General features: G+C 38.3%; 1 protein-coding gene across 4 annotated transcripts in view; it reads right to left on the bottom strand.

Annotated features, from left to right (window-relative positions):
• FANCI (FA complementation group I) overlaps nt 1-18,410 on the bottom strand; it is an 82,064-nt gene that overhangs the window by 43,887 nt on the left and 19,767 nt on the right. For all 4 annotated transcript variants that reach the window (XM_035024115.1, XM_035024117.1, XM_035024116.1 and 1 more), the window contains 9 exons: nt 17,865-18,021; nt 17,728-17,785; nt 14,235-14,276; nt 13,736-13,859; nt 13,179-13,264; nt 11,478-11,604; nt 8,233-8,325; nt 7,067-7,203; nt 1,307-1,487 (listed from right to left, as the gene is read on the bottom strand). In XM_035024115.1, coding sequence (XP_034880006.1) covers nt 1,307-1,487; nt 7,067-7,203; nt 8,233-8,325; nt 11,478-11,604; nt 13,179-13,264; nt 13,736-13,859; nt 14,235-14,276; nt 17,728-17,785; nt 17,865-18,021 — 1,005 coding nt within the window. The remainder of the gene's footprint in view (nt 1-1,306; nt 1,488-7,066; nt 7,204-8,232; nt 8,326-11,477; nt 11,605-13,178; nt 13,265-13,735; nt 13,860-14,234; nt 14,277-17,727; nt 17,786-17,864; nt 18,022-18,410) is intronic.

The raw sequence follows: 18,410 nt of genomic DNA, 5'->3' as shown, positions 1-18,410 counted from the left end.
TTCTATCCTTATTCTGTGCTCAGAAGATTCATTAGCAGGGCAAACTACCATGTTTATTAGCCTACAAGAGAGCTCACATGAAAGTACTACTATGTGTTAGGTTCAGCATCAAACAGGAATAATTCTACTTAGGTATCCATTACATGCCAAAACCCTTATTTCTGACAGTACGCTATGTATGACTTTCAGCTGAAAATTTAAAAGCCCATGAAAATTTCTGGAAATCTGAAAAATCTTCACCAAACCCTTCCTCAGTTTCTGGAAGCACAGTAGTCACCTAAAAAAAAAAAATCTGTTTTGAATTTTCACTCAAATTTTCATTAAAATTCTTACCTCAACTTGATTACTTTAAGGTACAGACTAATTTCTTTCAGACCTCAGACTAACACTAGATTAGTAGTAAATTATATGCTTTATAGATGCCTTAACAAAGACAACATCTTTGTGAAACCAAAGAGAACCTCACTAGTTTTAAAAAAGCATTAATCTTAAAACAAAAAATATTAAAATCTCTCACTCTTTTAATCAGATTACTCTTAAAAAGGGTCATTTATATCATCTAACAGACAACTCTCAAGGAGTATTATACACATTCACTTGATAGTTCCGGATCAGAACACTAGATTTATATTCAAATTAGCCTCCAAATAACATTTTCAGCAGACACTTTTGGCGTGTAGCTACATTAATTCAATGTCAAGAAAATGACATAGAGGAATCATTAGCAAAGTTGTTTAGCCTCAGACATAACCTAGCTTTTGTTTTAATTGAAAGGAAATGCGTTTTTAAAAGCTGTTTCAGAAATTAAGATTGAGATGACAGTCGTTATATGGTAATGAATTTAAAAATGTAAGAACTATTTTGGTTTCTTCAAAAACAATGAACCGAGAAGCATGATTCTTCAAGCTTGATGTTCTACGGTTCTACATTATCTAAAAATAATCTAAAAGATTATTTTTTGTATAATAGCATCCAAAAGCATGGCCCAAAACAGAATATGATCAAAAATTATTTACTACTGGAGGAAGAAGAGTAAATCATGAAAAGCTAATTTATATTCAAACTTCTAAGGAACAGAAAAAGAAGAAATTAAAATAAATAAAAACCTCATATAAATAAAGGACGAAAAAGCAAATATTCTATCAATTACTTGTTGTAGTAGTTTCAATTACTATCCCAGCCTCTGTTCCTGGAAACTGCTGCATACTCAAATTGCCTTGTCCTCCAAGCTCCCAAGCAAATGCCATGCCTTGTTTATAATACAATTTTACCAAATTAGGGAATGGTTGTCAAACTAGAGACTCACCTTAAAAGTTTCCAACAGGATATTAGCACCCAGCTTACATGCATGCTGGTTTGGTATTTTTGAAAGACCTGAGCCGGTTTCAATAGTTTTTCCATCAAGAATCTTCTTTGGCCCATATGAATCCATTAAAATGAAGCCAAGTTCCACCAGACCCTGAGTAACATGATCCCAACTATGAACACTGCAAGAAAACAAAGCTTAGTTAAAAAGAAAAACTTAGGAAGATACCTTACCTTTGTACTCATTGTCATGTTTACACATTTCCCAAATTTGACCTGGATCACCAACATTCTTCACATGAACCTTTTCTTTTCATGCATCCTTATCTGTCAGAATTCTGAATTCCTGTCAGTATTTCCACTGACAGAACACTGGGAAAAATCCAGAAACTACAGAATATTCAAAAACATACAGATGAAACTGGAATACCTCAATGTACTGACCATTACACATTTCCATTCAAGATTTCATGACTGGAAGCTAATTGTTGCTTCTTTTATTTCCCCCATGACACTAACAACACTTATAATCTATACACACAAGTTTGCCTCCCTCCCCAGAATGAATTTCTCCATGGTGGAGACCATCTTGTAGTCATATTTTTACTCATACAGCCTTACACACGACTAACATTTAGAAGGCTCGCAGTAAATGTTTATAGCAGGAATATTTATATTCAAATTTATATATTCACATATTTATATCATATTCACATTTATAGTACGAATCAATGCATGATTTGGTTTCAAAGGCATGAGCCAAACCTACAAATAACCTCTTGCACAGCAGTAGAATCCTTGGTGATTTTATTTTATTTTTTAAAGATTTTATTTATTTATTTGAGAGAGAGAATGAGACAGAGAGCACGAGAGGGAAGAGCGTCAGAAGGAGAAGCAGACCCCCTGCCGAGCAGGGAGCCCGATGTGTGACTCGATCCCGGGACTCCAGGATCATGACCTGAGCCGAAGGCAGTCGCTCAACCAACTGAGCCACCCAGGCGCCCAATCCTTGGTAATTTTATACCATTTAATGTTACCCACAGTAGAGGAAATGATATGCTTATAATAACCTCTGTATCATTATTTCTACCTGCTAAAGAGCAACAAATTGTAATACAACATTAAAGAATAAAGGAGACAGTTGTGAACAGATTCTCATAACATTTCAACAGATTTTAGTAATATTCACCCTTTGGAGATCTGGGATCAAGATAACAGACTGAGCACATGCTCTATTCTTCTCACCCCCAAAACCTACAAATGACGGAGAAGATACACACATCTGTACGTGTACGCCTATATACAGTGCACTTGTACAATCCACGATAATGTGGAAAAATAAGAGGTGTTTTTGACCGAATAGCAATCATAAAGAATCCTTAAAACGTGAAGAATGGAAGATGAAGCCACAGACCACGGGGTGCGAAATGAAGGGGTGGGACCAAAGGCAGACGAGCTGGGAACTGGAAGGGACTCTGGGGCCACCTGTGTGACTGCTGGCTGGAACTCCCCAGTATGAACAGTCAGGGACACAGCACCCTTCTCTACCTTCTTCTGCAACAGCCCATTGCACCCCCAGTTTGTGGGAAGAAATGAGTAACAGTGAGGCTGTCCTTCGGTGGGATCTGTGAGGAGAGGAGCTTGGGCCTCAGACACAGAGAAGCACTCGGAGTATGGCAACGTGCTGGACAATTAGGGAGGTTAGCGCTTGGCATATCCTACCACTACCTTCACATCAGAGGCAAACTGTATTCAACAATACGGAACTCTCAGACTAACGGGGAACACCAGCAATAACAAGGAGACAACCAATAATTACCACATATAAGAAAAAAGACCACCTTGAAAGAGAAGCAACAAAACTCAATGAAGAGAATACCTGAGGAAAAAGGTTAATGGAACACAAAGAAGCAGATTTAAAAAGTCTAATAAATATCCTTAAATGAGAATATTACAGCATGACACAAAAAACAGACTTAGGGAAAAAGAACCAACTACAATTTTAGAAATGAAAAACATGATTCCTGGAGTGTGAAACTCAATAGATAAACCTAAGAGTAAAATAAACAGGACTGAAGAACAAATTAATGAAATAAAAGAACTAAGGGATTTTTGTAGAATTTCACATAAAAAGACAAAAGTATGAAAAGCTTGAAAGAAAAATTAAGAGACACGAGATACAAAAATATTCCAACAGTTAATAGGAGAGAGTGGAGATAAAAAAGGAAGGGATTAATTAAAGAAAATAAGGAGAAAATCAGAGTTTAGAAAGACACGAATCCTTACAAATGAAAAGGTACACCAGGTATCAACCAGGAATGAATTAAAAAGGAACTTATATAAATTGTGTTAAATTTCAGAACATCAAAAATAGAAATGAAGTCTTACAAGTTCCCATGAAGAAAATAACAGATTATCTACAACAGTACAAAGAATCAGATAATCATCAGCCTTTTCACCAGTAATTCTAGATGCAAAGACAATGGAAAATGATTATAAACTTAAAATTTTTACTTGGTCAAACTACTGTTCAGAGGGAGGGCAAATCAAGACATTTCCAGATATGACAAGACTCAGAAAGTTTACTATCTATAAAACATATCAGAAAGGATTATAGTAAAAATTATATACTAATGGCATATTTCCAAATTCAAAAGATAAAGAAACCAGTAAAATTTACTACAAAATCTAAGCAACTGTTAATAACAATCTTAGCAAGAAGAAAGTGGAGAAATAATATGTGTACTAAGGTTCTAATCTTGGAGAAAGGAGACAGTCCATTTGCTAGAAAATGTCTATCTGTAACAGTTACAGGAAAGAGCTCAGACATGATTGTTAACTGGGGGAGTAAATATAACCCGGAAGTTGAACTGGTTCACAAGTGATTTTTTCCTAGCACATTTAATGTTTTGTACCTTGAAGTATCTGCAGGTAAACACAAAATATATCAACAGAACTGAACACAGCAAACCACAGAGGAATATAGTACTACTGATCATGATGCCCTTTAGCCTGTTGTTTTCTTTTTTAAGATTTTATTTATTTATTTGAGAACGAGTACACAAGCCAGGGGAGAGGCAGAGGGAGAAGCAGCAGACTCCCTGCTGAGCCTGAGGTGGGGCTCAATCCCAGGACCCGGGATCATGACCCAAGCTGAAGGCAGACGCTTAACTGAGTGAGCCACCCAGGCACCCCAGCCTATTTTCTTCCTTTTGGCTTAGGCCACATGCAAACTGGTATCTTTGAAGTGTTTATTGTGTGGTTCTCCCCAATATTTGTGCATTTGGTTCTAGTCTCCAGAATTCAGCTTCAATACTCCCGTACTGTGCCTTTCCAGGTTACCACAACTTGTTTAAGGTTAAGTCCCATATTACTGTAGCAGAACTTTTATATTAAGAATATCTAGGAGGGGCGCCTGGGTGGCTCAGTCAGTTAAGCTTCTAGCTCTTGATTTTGGCTTAGGTCGTGATATCAAGCCCTGAGTCGGGCTCCACACTCAGTGTGGAGTTTTCTTAACACTTTCTGTCCCTCAAAGCGAAACAGAACAACAACAAAAAAGACTTTCTCTCTCTCTCCCCCTCATGTGCTCTCTAAAATAAATAAATCTTAGGAAAAAAAAAAAAAAGAATATATGCAAAAAGAATATATCAAATGTCATTCTTTTTTATGGCTGAGTGATATTTTAGTGTGTGTGTGTATGTATCATATCTTCTTTATCCATTCTTCTATTGATGAACACTTGGGTTGCTTTCATATCTTGGCTATGGAGAAATAGATAAAGGGGATTAAGAGGAAATTCCAGTTATAAAATAAGTAAGTCACAGAGATGAAAAGAATAGTACAGGGAATAGTCTATAATAATAATAACGTATGGTGACAGATGGTGAGCACTGAGCAATGTGCATAATTGTCAAATCAATATGCTGTACACCTGAAACTAATATAACATTGCATGTCGATTATACTTAAAAAAAACACATTGGATATTAACTAGACTTACTGTGGTGATCATTTTATGATACAAACATTGAATCATTATGTTGTACACCTAAAACTAACATAATGCTATAGGTCAGTTATATCTCAATTAAAAATAATCTCAGTGCTCTGGTTATAATGTCAAATATATACGTCTTCTCAGCCCTATCTTCCCCACAAATACTGTCATTTTTAGAGTGATTTTAAAAAACAGAAGGTTTTTCAGGACTATACTGTGTTACAGCAGAAATGTGAAAAATCAACGTTACTACATTAACTCTACACACTAACAGGCAAGTCTAAGTCTAAATACAATAAAATACCATTAAAATGTGGTAAGTGGGGTCCAAAAATTTAATCACATACAACATAAAATTATTTAGAGGTTAACTGACTAGGGAAAGCATGTATAACTAACCAGTTGGTTATTTTAGGGAGTCTAGTAATATTCTCCAAATCCCTCCCTGCTGAGGTTTTGGTCCTACCTGGTGTTAACAGCCCACTCCACCCTAATTACAGACGGAGATAGGACTCCAGGTCCTTTGGCTGCCTGGGACTTCCAGAAGGGCAGCTTTCCATGAATTTCCTGGCTAGCTAATATGCCTGTATCTTTAGTCCAAACTGAAGACACTGGGTTGGGAAAATACAGGAGATACAACTATAAACCTCAGGAGAAAGAATAACCAGATACAGAGGAGATACAGGAGCTTTAAAGCCTATCAATGGGAGTGCCTGGGTGGCTCAGATGGTTAAGCGTCTGCCTTCGGCTCAGGTCATGATCTCAGGGTCCTGGGATCGAGTCCCGCATTGGGCTCCCTGCTCCTTGGGAGCCTGCTTCTCCCTCTGCCTTTCTCTCTCGCTCTCTCATGAATAAAAAAAAAAAAAAAAAGCCTATCAATGGGTAAACCACTCAGAAACAAAGGATTCTAGTCTGAAATTTGCCTTATGTGTCAACCTCATGTAAATTGAATCTAAATCAGAATTCCAGGGTGTGGAATGAGATTTACATCAAATTATGGCTTAAATTTTAAAGCTTTAAAACATTTAATCCACAAAGCAAACATGACACAGTAAAGACAGTTACAATAGCTAATGTGTAACTTGAAATTAAAATAAAAACCAGTGTGGTTACCAATCTTTTCAATTTGGTTTAAAATGGGTTTTTCTAGGGGCGCCTGGGTGGCTCAGTCAGTTGAACATCTGCCTTCAGCTCAGGTCATGATCTCAGGGTCCTGGGATCAAGCCCTGCATCAGACTCCCTGCTTGGCATGGAATCTGCTTCTGCCCCTCTGCCATTCTCCCCGACTCGTGCTCTCTCTCAAATAAATAAATAATTTTAAAAATTAAAAAGAAATAAAATGGATTTGTCTAAAACTGCTGATTCAATTTTATCCATCAGCCCCAAACTTCAACAGTTAAAAGTAAGTAAAACTTTTAACGTTTTTTTACTCACCTAAAAAGTCAATGAAGACTCAGGCCAAGAAAGGTATAATATCATGACAGGATCAAAGGCACCCACTTTAGCTTTGTATTCTTGCTATCAAGGTGGCCAAGAAATCAAGCCTTGGGATTTAAGGATTTTTCGATATAGGAAAAGCTCGTGTGACCAATTTCAAGGGATTAAACAGCAATATGCGAAGTCAACAGCCATAGTCATCAATTTTCTGATGAGCCCCAAGTACAGCATCATACTGCATTTTCTAACACTAAATAATTTATGAACCTACTGGGGTTTGGTTCGTGAACTCACCTATTCTTTTTTTTTTTTTTTTTATGAACTCACCTATTCTTTACGACTTCCAAGATCATGGTTGAAACACAAGACCTATGAGGCACTAGATTCTGAAGAAATTTTGAGCCTTGGAGAAGCTGAAGATCCTTAAAGCTTTTTACAACTGAAGCTTTTAAAAGGTCAAACACCTAATATAACGAAAGAAACAGGAAAATGAAGCAAAAAATGATAGCCCATGCAACAGAATCTTAACTCTGTTAACTGTTCTTATTTGCTGCCATACACTCGCATTCCTAAGACAGCTGTTTTACTAGATGAGTATGATACAAAAATCGTGACTTTCAGTGGGCACTTAAGACTTGAAGACAGGCAGGCATTCCTTAAGAGAGAAAAAGGGCAGGAGCGCCTGGGTGGCTCAGTTGGTTAAGTGTCCAACTCTTGATTTTGGCTCAGGTCATGGTCTCAGGGTTGTGAGATCGAGCCCCACATCGGGCTCCACGCCCAGCATGGAGTCGGCTTAAGATTCTCTTGCTCTGTGGCACCTGGGTGGCTCAGTCAGTTAAGCATCTGCCTTCGGTCCAGGTCATGATCCCAGGGTCCTGAGATCGAGCCCCCATCGGGCTCCCTGCTCAGCGGGGATTCTGCTTCTTCCTCACCCGCTGCTCCTCTTCCTACTTGTGCTTTTTCTCACTCTTGCTCTCAAATAAATAAAATCTTAAAAAAAAGATTCTCTCCCTCTCCCTACCCCCTCATTCTCTTAAAAAAAGGAAAAAAAAAAAAAAGAGAGAGAAGAAGAGGGCTAACATCAATGTTAATATTACCCACAATCAGGGAACACATATGAAAAAAAACGGTAAAGGATTTTATATTTCCATCCTTACAACTACATTGTTCTCATTAATTTCAACTCAATCAGGGATAATTTCTTAGAAAACTGCAACATAATAAAACTGCTGGTGAATTCCCAGCTAAACTTCCCATTCTTGCCACCTGGACTGTGTGGTATGTTTCTACCCTTCTTCCCACTCACCATCTGGCTTACCACACCATAGGAAGTAAAGACATACACGAAGTACCTGAACGAGTCTCCAGGCAGCCCCCAGAAAACAGCATGGGCCTACATGCCTTACAGAGGAATTTCCTGCTAGCGGAATGGGCTAAAAAAGGGCTCTTGTGCTCTTTATCAACTACAGAACCAAAAGGTCATTAATAAATACCTGTTCCTCAAATCTTTGTATTCTTGTTACAGAGAGCAGGAGGGCAATGCTGAAGGGACATATGTTATTACTGAAATCTCCTTGCTGTCCTGCCTACAGAGAAACCAAAAAGGAGTTATTATTTACATCTTAAAAGTATAACATAACCTATTGAAAACAGGTCCGTAAATGGATCAAAACTTACGCTTAAGACCTAAAAGTATGAAACTTAAACATAAAACATATTGGAAAATCTTTAAAACCCTGGATGAGGCAAAGATTACTCAGATATAATACCAAAACCATAATTTATACAAGAAAAAATTGATAAACTGGACTTGATAAAAATTCAAACATTTGTGCTTCAAAAGACACCATTAAGAGGATAGAAAGATGAGCCACAGACTGGAAGAAATACTTGCCAACTGTGTACATGATAAAGGACTTATACTCAGAATATATAAAGAATTCCTAATACTCCGTAAGACGTGCAATCAAAAAAAGGGCAAAAGATTTAAAGAGACGTTTCCCCAGAGAAGATATCAGAACAGCTAATCAGCACATGAAAAAGTGCTCAACTATCAATCATTAAGGGACTGAAAAGCAAAACCTCAGTGAAATACTGTTTCAAACACACTGAAACAGCTATGATAAAAAAGACGGACAATAACAAATGTTGGCGAGGATGTAGAGAAACGAACCCTCATACAGTGCTGGTGGGAGTGTAAAATGATGTAGCCACTTTGGTAGTTTCTTAAAAATGTAAATATACATTTATCACATAACCCAGAAATTCCACTTGTAGGTATCTATCTAAGAGAAGTGAAACATATGTCCACACAAAGACCTGCATGTGAATGTTCACAACAGTATTATTCATAATAGCCCCCAAGTGGAAACAATTCAAACGTCCATCAACTGGTGAACAGCTAAACCAACTGATAGATCCACACAGTGGAATACTATGAAACAAGAAAAAAGAATGAAATACTGACATGCGCTACAACACATGGATAACTTTGAAAACATCATGCTAAATGAAAGAAGCCATACACAAAAGATCACATATTGTATAATGCCATTTATATGAACTGTCTAGCAAAGGTAAATCTACAGAGACAGTAGATGAGTGGTTGCCTGGGTCTGAGAATGTGAATTTACTATAAATGGGCATGAGGGATTTTACAGGGTGATGAAAATGTTCTAAACCTGGATTATGGTGATGGTTGCACAACGAGGTAAACTTATGAAAAATCACTCAACTGTAAACTTAAAGTGGATAAATTTTATGTTATGTAAATTTTATCTCAGAGAAGGACAAATACCGTATGATTTCACTCATATATGGAATTTAAGAAACAAAACAGATGAACATAAGGGAAGGGAAGGAAAAATAAAATAAGATGAAAACAGAGAGGGAGGCAAACCATAAGAGACTCTTAACTCTAGGAAACAAATGATGCTGGAGGGGAAGTGGGTGGGAGGATGGGGTAACTGGGTGATGGGCATTAAGGAGGGCAGTTGATGTAATGAGCACTGGGTGTCATATGCAACTGATGAATCACTAAATTCTACCTCTGAAACTAATAATACACTATATGTTAACTGAACTGAATTTAAATAAAAAAAATTATATCTCAATAAAGTTTAAAAAATAGGTCTTTGTGGCCTAAAAGAAATGATACCCAAAAGACAATAAATAAATAATAAATTAAAAAAAAAAACCCAACAAACAAAAATAATACAGTGGAATAGATCAAGATATACAAAACTGGGGGTGCCTGGGTGGCTCAGTTGTTAAGCATCTGCCTTCGGCTCAGGTCATGATCCCAGGGTCCTGGGATCCAACCCCGCATCGGGCTCCCTGCTCCGCGGGAAGCCTGCTTCTCCCTCTCCCACCCCCCGCTTGTATTCCCTCTCTCGCTGTGTCCCTGTCAAATAAATAAATAAAATCTAAAGAAATACTAAACTGGTGGGGCGCCTGGGTGGCTCAGTCGTTAAGCATCTGCCTTCACCTCAGGTCATGATCCCAGGGTCCTGGGATCAAGCCCTCGTCAAATTCTCTGCTCAGCAGGGAGTCAGCTTCTCTGCCCCCCCCCCCAATGCTTTCGAGCACGTGGGCTCTCTCTCTCTGAAATAAAATCTTAAAAAAAAAAATACAAAACTCGTTCTTTGAAAAGATCAATAATGTAGTTACTATAAACCTAAATAAAAAGAAGACTGAACAGATACAGAGGAGATCAAGAAGCTTTAAAGTTGAGCTCCACATCATGATCTTTAAATATCCTTTCCTACAAAAGGGACCCAGGGCTCCTTGGAGAAATGGTATCCATATGGGGCAAACCAAGTACAAGGAGAGCCTTGGATAGCAGTGTTCAAAGGGTCATGTCAGAAGGACACAAGAGCCAACTCGAAGGATCCAAGTGGCCAAATATGGGTCATTTGGAGTAATGAATAATGAATATAAGGAATTAAAAAAAGGTTAGTTGGTGCATAACAATATTCAAAAAATAGGAGGGGGAGGCTTTTTTTACGGAAGCCAGCTAATAATAATGTAGAAGGAATAACAGACTTAGAAAATTTTTTATCTTAGTTCTACCATTTTGCAACTCCCAGTATAGTTACTGATTAAGGCTAAGAATAGTCAGTAGATGGGAAAATGAAAACCACTGTGTGAAAGGTTGCTGAGGAAAAGGATTTTCACATGATCTAAATTATGAGCCCACGGATTATTTTCTAATTACAAAAGGAAACACAGATCTTTGCAAATGAAGAAAAACGATGGTCACTGTCTTAACCAAAAGAAAAAACAGTCCTTTACCTGTACAATACTGTTCTTTAAAAGAGCTCAAAACACTTCTAATTTTAATCTTACTACTTCACAAATATTTAATGATGAATGACTTAGTTTCACAAAACTCCGTAATATACTACTAGAAATAGGCACTATGCCAATTCTTAAATGGAGAAACAGAGGTCAGAAACAGATGACGGAGTTATGATTAAATGTTAAGTTTCCTGAACAGTCCTCATCTTTTTTTTCTTTTTAAACACCCAAACATTTAAGCATGGTTTTAGAATGGAACTTGCTTAAGAATGTGGTGACATGTATTTTCTACTTTCAAAGTAAAAGGCATCCTCTAGATCTAGGGCCACTGTACAATGCTTCCCCTCCGTCTCCTGTCATTAACGGGCATCAGAGAGGCCTGAGTTGAAACACCCGTTTCATAAAGAGCTCCTGGGTCACCATAGGAGTCTGGGGCTACCTTTAGGTGTTTCAGGAGTTCTCTGCCTAGTTCACAGTCCAGTTTGATGGCGAACACGATGTGTAGAATAATGGTGCCTTCCACATGACGCAGTTCACCTGATGGCACGGTAACAAGATCCAACAGCCTACAAGATTCAACAGAAAGGTATGAGCTACAGTTTGAGCAAGAGACAAGAGTGCAGATACTCAGATGAACTCAAGCTGAACTCATACCATCACTGGAGGCAGGAAGTGTAAATTCTACTGCCTCATTCCTTGCTTCTTTGTAACAAAACTTCCTGAAAGCATGAATTGTCTATTATCATTAATTCCACTTCTTTACATGTGCTCAGTTAAATCCAATTCAACCAGGCTTCTGTCTCCTCCCTACCCACTCCCCTCAATGCCATTTGACTATTCTTCCAAGGGTTACAAATGACCTCTATGTTGCCAAAACCAATAATCAAGTCCCACCTTAATACCCAGCAGATATGACACAATTGACCACTTCCTTCTTGAAACACTCTCTTCTCTTCTGAGGTACTGTCACTGAATTCTTCTCCAATTTTTCTTTCTTTTTTGGGGGGGAGGGGGCTGGCTCATCCTTCCTTTAAATGGTGGAATGCCTCTAAACTCAGTCTTGGGTTTCTTTTTCTTCACAATTTCCCTAGGATTCCCTATCCAGTCCCATGGTTTTAGTTCTTTCCAATCTCTTATCTCCAGTCCTGACCTCTCCCTCTAGCTCTAGACTGTCTGCTTAATACCTCCATATGGGATGCTAATATACCTCTCAAACTTAACATGGTTAAAACTGAGCTTATTTTGTCCTACACCTGCTTTTCTATCAGTCTTTCCTAACTCAGTATATAAGACCACCTACTAATCATTTGCTCAAGCCACATAACAAAAAGCTACCCTACAGATGTGGTAGGCTGCAATCAGATTAACAGCATGAGCCCTGCAGCCAAGCTGCCCTGATCGAAATCTCAGCTCCACTGCTATATAACCTTGGGATATTCCTTAATTTCTCTGTGCCTCAGTTTCCACATGCATAAAGTAGAGGCAAAATAGGGTAGTTGTGAGGTTTACATGCTTAGAACAGCACCTAGCACAGGTAAACACTCTACACATACTTGCTTTAGAAAAAATCTTTTTCAGACATGCCAAGCTGTGTCCTGCATTCGTACTAACTATTCCACTAACTGAGAATGTTCTTTTCCCTGATCTGCATATAGTAGTTCTTACCATTCAGGCTTTAGTTAAAGTAGCGCCCTCTCTAAGAGGTTTTCCTTGACCACCCACTCTAAAGTAGCTACACTGTCACTATCACGTTATTTGAGTTATCTGCATAGCACTTTCTAATATTTTTCTTACTTATTTTCTGTTCTCTTCTCACCAGTATTTAAACTCTGAGAGCAGGGACCTTGTCTGACTGGTTCATCACTATAGTCCCAGGGCCAAAGAGTTCCTGGCACAGAGTAGACACTTCATAAACAGCTTATAAACTCACACCTTACACAACAATTATGGCTATTCTCCAGGAGAGCTACACATGAGGGAGGTGAAGAGGATGCTTTAGTACCGAGCAGCTCAGAGAGGACTAGGGAAGTTCTGTGCTAAGGTGAAGGCAGGGACTGAAAGGTTAATTAACAAGGAAGTAAAACACACGTAAGAAGATACATCTGTCAAAATGATTTTATTTCTGTACTGTACTACTCACTCATCACCACTCTGTTCCTCATTGTGATGCTTATCTAGCTCGTTGAAGAAAGTTATGATTCCTTCCAAAGCTCTCCTCCTGTTTCCCTGAAAAAATACAGAATAGGTAAGGTCTCACCATAAAGATCAAGATCACCAAGTTGAACTTAAAAGTACTTTTCAGCTTAGAGGATTCTCAAATAGGAACCTAAATAGGTAAATTACAACCTAAAGCCACACTAAGCATTTACAGAACACTTTTTCATGTTGAGATTGGGTTTGAAATGCATCTTAGTGTCAGACTTAAGTTAAGGGACTGATAGTCCACCCTTTTGTGAGATCTTTATCCCTTCTGCTTCCCCCTGCACGCCCCCCCCCACCCCAGACTGTGGGAGTACAAGAGTCATGTATGCTTTCCTTGGCTGAGGAGTATGACCCTTTTATCCATCATATCATCAGACATGAAATGAAAGCATCTATGCCTTAGTATGTAAATCAAGAGTATGAATAAGCTGAATGGCCCTAACTGATCATTCCACTAAGGTTTAATATATATATATATATATATTTTTTTTATACCTTTGAGGAGAGAACCAGAAGCTGATAGACCAGAGGTGGTATTTCTTGAAGATTCAACTTGGAGAACATCCTCAACACTTTTTCCACCACAAATTCCACCTCTTCCGCAGTCAGAGGGACATCCCTGTGAATCAAAGACTCTCAAGGCCAGAGCTATGGTCTAATTCGGGAGATATTAGAATATTATAACTGCCTCTTTGGTTTTTATCTAACAGAGAACCTTAAAGGGGGCCAAAGCCTTACATAAGCAAAGTCATATTGGAAAAAAATCATAGTTTATATAGTTATAGTTTAAATAATACAGTTTAAATATAGTTCATAGTTATAGTTTAAATAAGCAATTAAAGTAAAAAGGAGGGGAGAAAATCCTATAACAGAAAAGAGAGGCACCAATACTCTTACTTGGAGGACAGTAGTGTTTGAGCTTGCTAAATTTCAATTTCTAGCAGGCAAGTTCACACAGCAGGGTAAAACGAGGAAAGGGAATAATGATGCTTACTTGAACATGGAGGTGAGTTGGATTACATATTGCTGATCCCATCTGGTTAAAGAAAAGGACAAAGAATATCTCAATTTAACTTATTTGCGTATTACTTTGTAAAATTAATAAGGAGGGAAAAAATTAAGGCCATTTCAAGTTTGATTTGGTACCACTGGAAAACAAGATCAAAGAATCAATGAAATAACAGCTCTTAACCTATAAAACTGCAAAAATCAAAGTCTGATGATAGTCAATGCTGGCAATTTTGGGAAACAAAAGCTCTCCACATACTATTTTATTTATTTATTTTTTTAAAGATTTTATTTATTTATTCATGAGAGACAGAGAGAGAGAGGTAGAGGGAGAAGCAGGCTCCCAAGGAGCAGGGAGCCCGATGTGGGACTCGATCCCAGGACCCTGGGATCATGACCTGAGCCGAAGGCAGACACTTAACCATCTGAGCCACCCAGGCGCCCCCCACATACTATTTTAGAGAGTATACTGGTATAAACCTTCTTTAAAGACAAGCTGGCAATACTTATCAAGTTTAAAAATGCACATAACCAGAAACCCCCCTAATTTCTACAGTATTAGAAATATATCCCAAGTACATGCTTATAAAAAGTCACCTAGAGATACCACCTCACACCAGTCAGAATGGCTAAAATTAACAAGTCAGGAAAAGACAGATGTTGGTGGGGATGCGGAGAAAGGGGAACCCTCCTACACTGTTGGTGGGAATGCAAGCTGGTGCAGCCACTCTGGAAAACTGTATGGAGGTTCCTCAAAAAGTTGAAAATAGAGCTACCATACGATCCAACAATTGCACTACTGGGTATTTACCCCAAAGATACAAATGTAGGGATCCGAAAGGGTACGTGCACCCCGATGTTTATAGCAGCAATGTCCACAATAGCCAAACTGGGGAAAGAGCCAAGATGTCCAACGACAGATGAATGGATAAAGAAGAGGTGGTATATATATACAATGGAATATTATGCAGCCATCCAAAGGGATGAGATCTTGCCATTTGCAACGACGTGGATGGAACTGGAGGGTATTATGTTGAGCGAAATAAGTCAAACAGAGAAAGACATGTATCATATGATCTCACTGATATGAGGAATTCTTAATTGCAGGAAACAAACTGAGGGTTGCTGGAGTGGGGGGTGGGGTGGGAAGGATGGGGTGACTGGGTGATAAGACACTGGGGAAGGTATGTGCTCTGGTAAGCGCTGTGAATTGTACAAGACTGTTGAATCTCAGATCTGTACCTCTGAAACAAATAATGCAATATATGTTAAGAAAAAAAAAAGGAAGAAGAAGGTAGCGGGAGGGGAAGAATGAAGCGGGGGAAATCGGAGGGGTAGACGAACCATGAGAGACGATGGACTCTGAAAAACAAACTGAGGGTTCTAGAGGGGAGGGGGGTGGGAGAATGGGTTAGCCTGGTGGTGGGTATTGAGGAGGGCACATTCTGCATGGAGCACTGGGTGTTATGCACAAACAATGAATCATGGAACACTTCATCTAAAACTAATGATGTAATGTATGGGGGTTAACATAAGAATAAAAAAAAAAAGTCACCTAGATACATAAGGATGTTCATTGCAACACTTTTTATGACAGCAAAAAACCAAATAACCATATATTATTTATTGGGAAAAACACCACTCTTAACAACTGGAGATTAGCCATTTATAACAGAACAGTACGGAACTATTAAAAAGAATGATGTAGAGTTGTGTATACTGACATGAACAGATGTGTTAAATGAAAAATGCAAGGTATATTACAATGTGTATGGAATAAACTCTTCAATGTATTAAAAACAAATGAGGGGTGCCTGGCTGGATCAGTCGGAGAAGCATGTGATTCTTGATCTCAGGGTTGAGTTTGACCCCCATGTTGGGTATAGAGATTAAAAAAATTTTTTTTTTTTTAAGGATTTTATTTATTTGTCAGAGAGAGAGAGACAGAGCACAAGCAGGGGGAGAGGCAGAGGCAGAGGGAGAAGCAGGCTCCCTGCTGAGCAAGGAGCCTGATGTGGGACTTGATCCCAGGACCCCGGGACCATGACCTGAGCCGAAGGCAGCTGCCCAACTGACTGAGCCACCCAGGTGTCCCAAAAATAAAATCTTTAAAAAAATTTTTCTTAAATTTAAAAACAAATGAATAAATGGATAAGCACATGTGAGCTGATACATACTTAAAATTATGTATGTTAAGGATCTTATGTAAAGAACCATAAAAGCTGTTATTTCTTTTTTTTTTTTTTAAAGATTTTTTATTTATTTATTTGACAGAGAGACAGATAGCGAGAGCAGTAACACAAGCAGGGGGAATGGGAGAGGGAGAAGCAGGCTTCTTGCCGAGCCGGGAGCCCGATGTGGGGCTCGATCCCAGGACCCTGGGATCATGACCTGAGCCAAAGGCAGACGCTTAACGACTGAGCCACCCAGGCGCCCAAAGCTGTTATTTCTGATTTAGGTAATCCTGGGTGCTTCCTTCTGTTTCTTTTTAATGTACCCAAATGTTGGGCTCCCTGCTCAGCAGGGAGTCTGCTTCTCCCTCTGACCCTCCCCCCTCTCATGCTCTCTCTCTCTCATTCTCTCTCTCAAATAAATAAATAAAATCTTTAAAAAAAAAATGTACCCAAATGTAATCATTGTATTACACAACTTAGTATTCTCTTTATTTCACTGACTAGTAAGGATTTTTCATCTTTGATGGTTTTATATATTTCACTTTTAATGGGTTTAAATTTCATGGAGTGGCTCTACCTTAACTTACATAGGTTACATACCTTAACTTACATTTCTCTATTATTGTACGCATAAGTCACAATTTTCTGGGTTGAACATGTTCATGTATGAGGATTTTCTTATTATGCTGGAGTCTTTCCTTAAGGTAGATTTCCATATGTCTGGCTTAAAGATACAACCATTACTTAAATATCCTACTCATTTTAAAAAAAAATATAAGGGGCGCCTGGGTGGCTTAGTTGGTTAAGCAACTGCTTGCAGCTCAGGTCAGATCCTGGAGTCCCAGGATCGAGTCCCGCATCGGGCTCCCCGCTCAGCAGGGAGTTTGCTTCTCCCTCTGACCCTCCCCCCTCTCATGTACTCTCTCTTTCTCATTCGCTCTCTCAAATAAATCTTTAAATAAATAAATAAATAAAATAAAAATAAAAAAATATAAAAGATATAGCAGCAGGATGACTTCTCAGCCTTAAGGACCTTGGGACTCCAAATTAATGCTAGAGGACGAAACTGTGTTAAGATGAACAGTCAAGTAAACAGAAACTATATGTAGTCTTAGAACAGAAAATATAGTAAGTAATCTCTCAAAAATTCATCGCGGACTACATAAATGGTTTTACAGTTGTACATTATAACCAAAAAAAAAAAAAAGGCTAAAGACTTTGTGATACAAATTCCTAAAATAAACTGTAATCCTTTTTTTGGCCACTTGTACATCTGAGAAAGTGCTACACATTAATAAGACTTACCTGCCAGAACACAGGGTGTTAATCAACTGCTTCTTACATTCTTCCCCACTCAGTTCACCTAGAAATGCAAAATACACTGAGAAATAAATTTGATTAAGTAATGAGCAAAAAAGCCACTAAAACTGGAAGAAAATTACCTTTCTCATAATCCAGATTTTCCTTGTTGGCAACAAGGGCAGTGAGAATAATGGGTAATAACTCCAAAGACTTTCCATTGGTTAAGCTGCCCTCTTTGATAGCACTAATAAACTCCTTGGCTAATTCAAGCAGTAATGATCCTGGAAAATTGTGAGCCTAAAAATTCATGGGATAAAGAAAATGTTAAGCAGAATAGATGTTTGGTATCTCTTTCCACAAAATAGTGCCTCTTGCTGAATTAATAGAACTGGCACTGAAACACTGAACTGGTCCTAGAAGGGATCCTGCTCTGGTACAAACTTATAATTGTAAAAGATTTCAAAGGTCAGAATCCTCCATCAGTTCTCCAATGTTTTCAAATACTCTTCAAAGATATCAGATGTCCACAGTATCAGAAATTAACATAAACATGGGTTTATGGCCCATCCATCATTTTTTTTTTTTTTTTTTTTTAGATTTTATTTATTTATTTGACAGAGACAGAGATAGCGAGAGCAGGATCACAAGCAGGGGGAGTGGGAGAGAGAGAAACAGGCTTCCTGCCG

Source organism: Mirounga leonina, unplaced genomic scaffold (assembly GCF_011800145.1).
Source record: "Mirounga leonina isolate KUSES-001 unplaced genomic scaffold, KU_Mleo_1.0 Mir_178, whole genome shotgun sequence".
Taxonomy (NCBI): domain Eukaryota; kingdom Metazoa; phylum Chordata; class Mammalia; order Carnivora; family Phocidae; genus Mirounga; species Mirounga leonina.
This window is presented reverse-complemented; position numbering and strand designations above follow the sequence as displayed.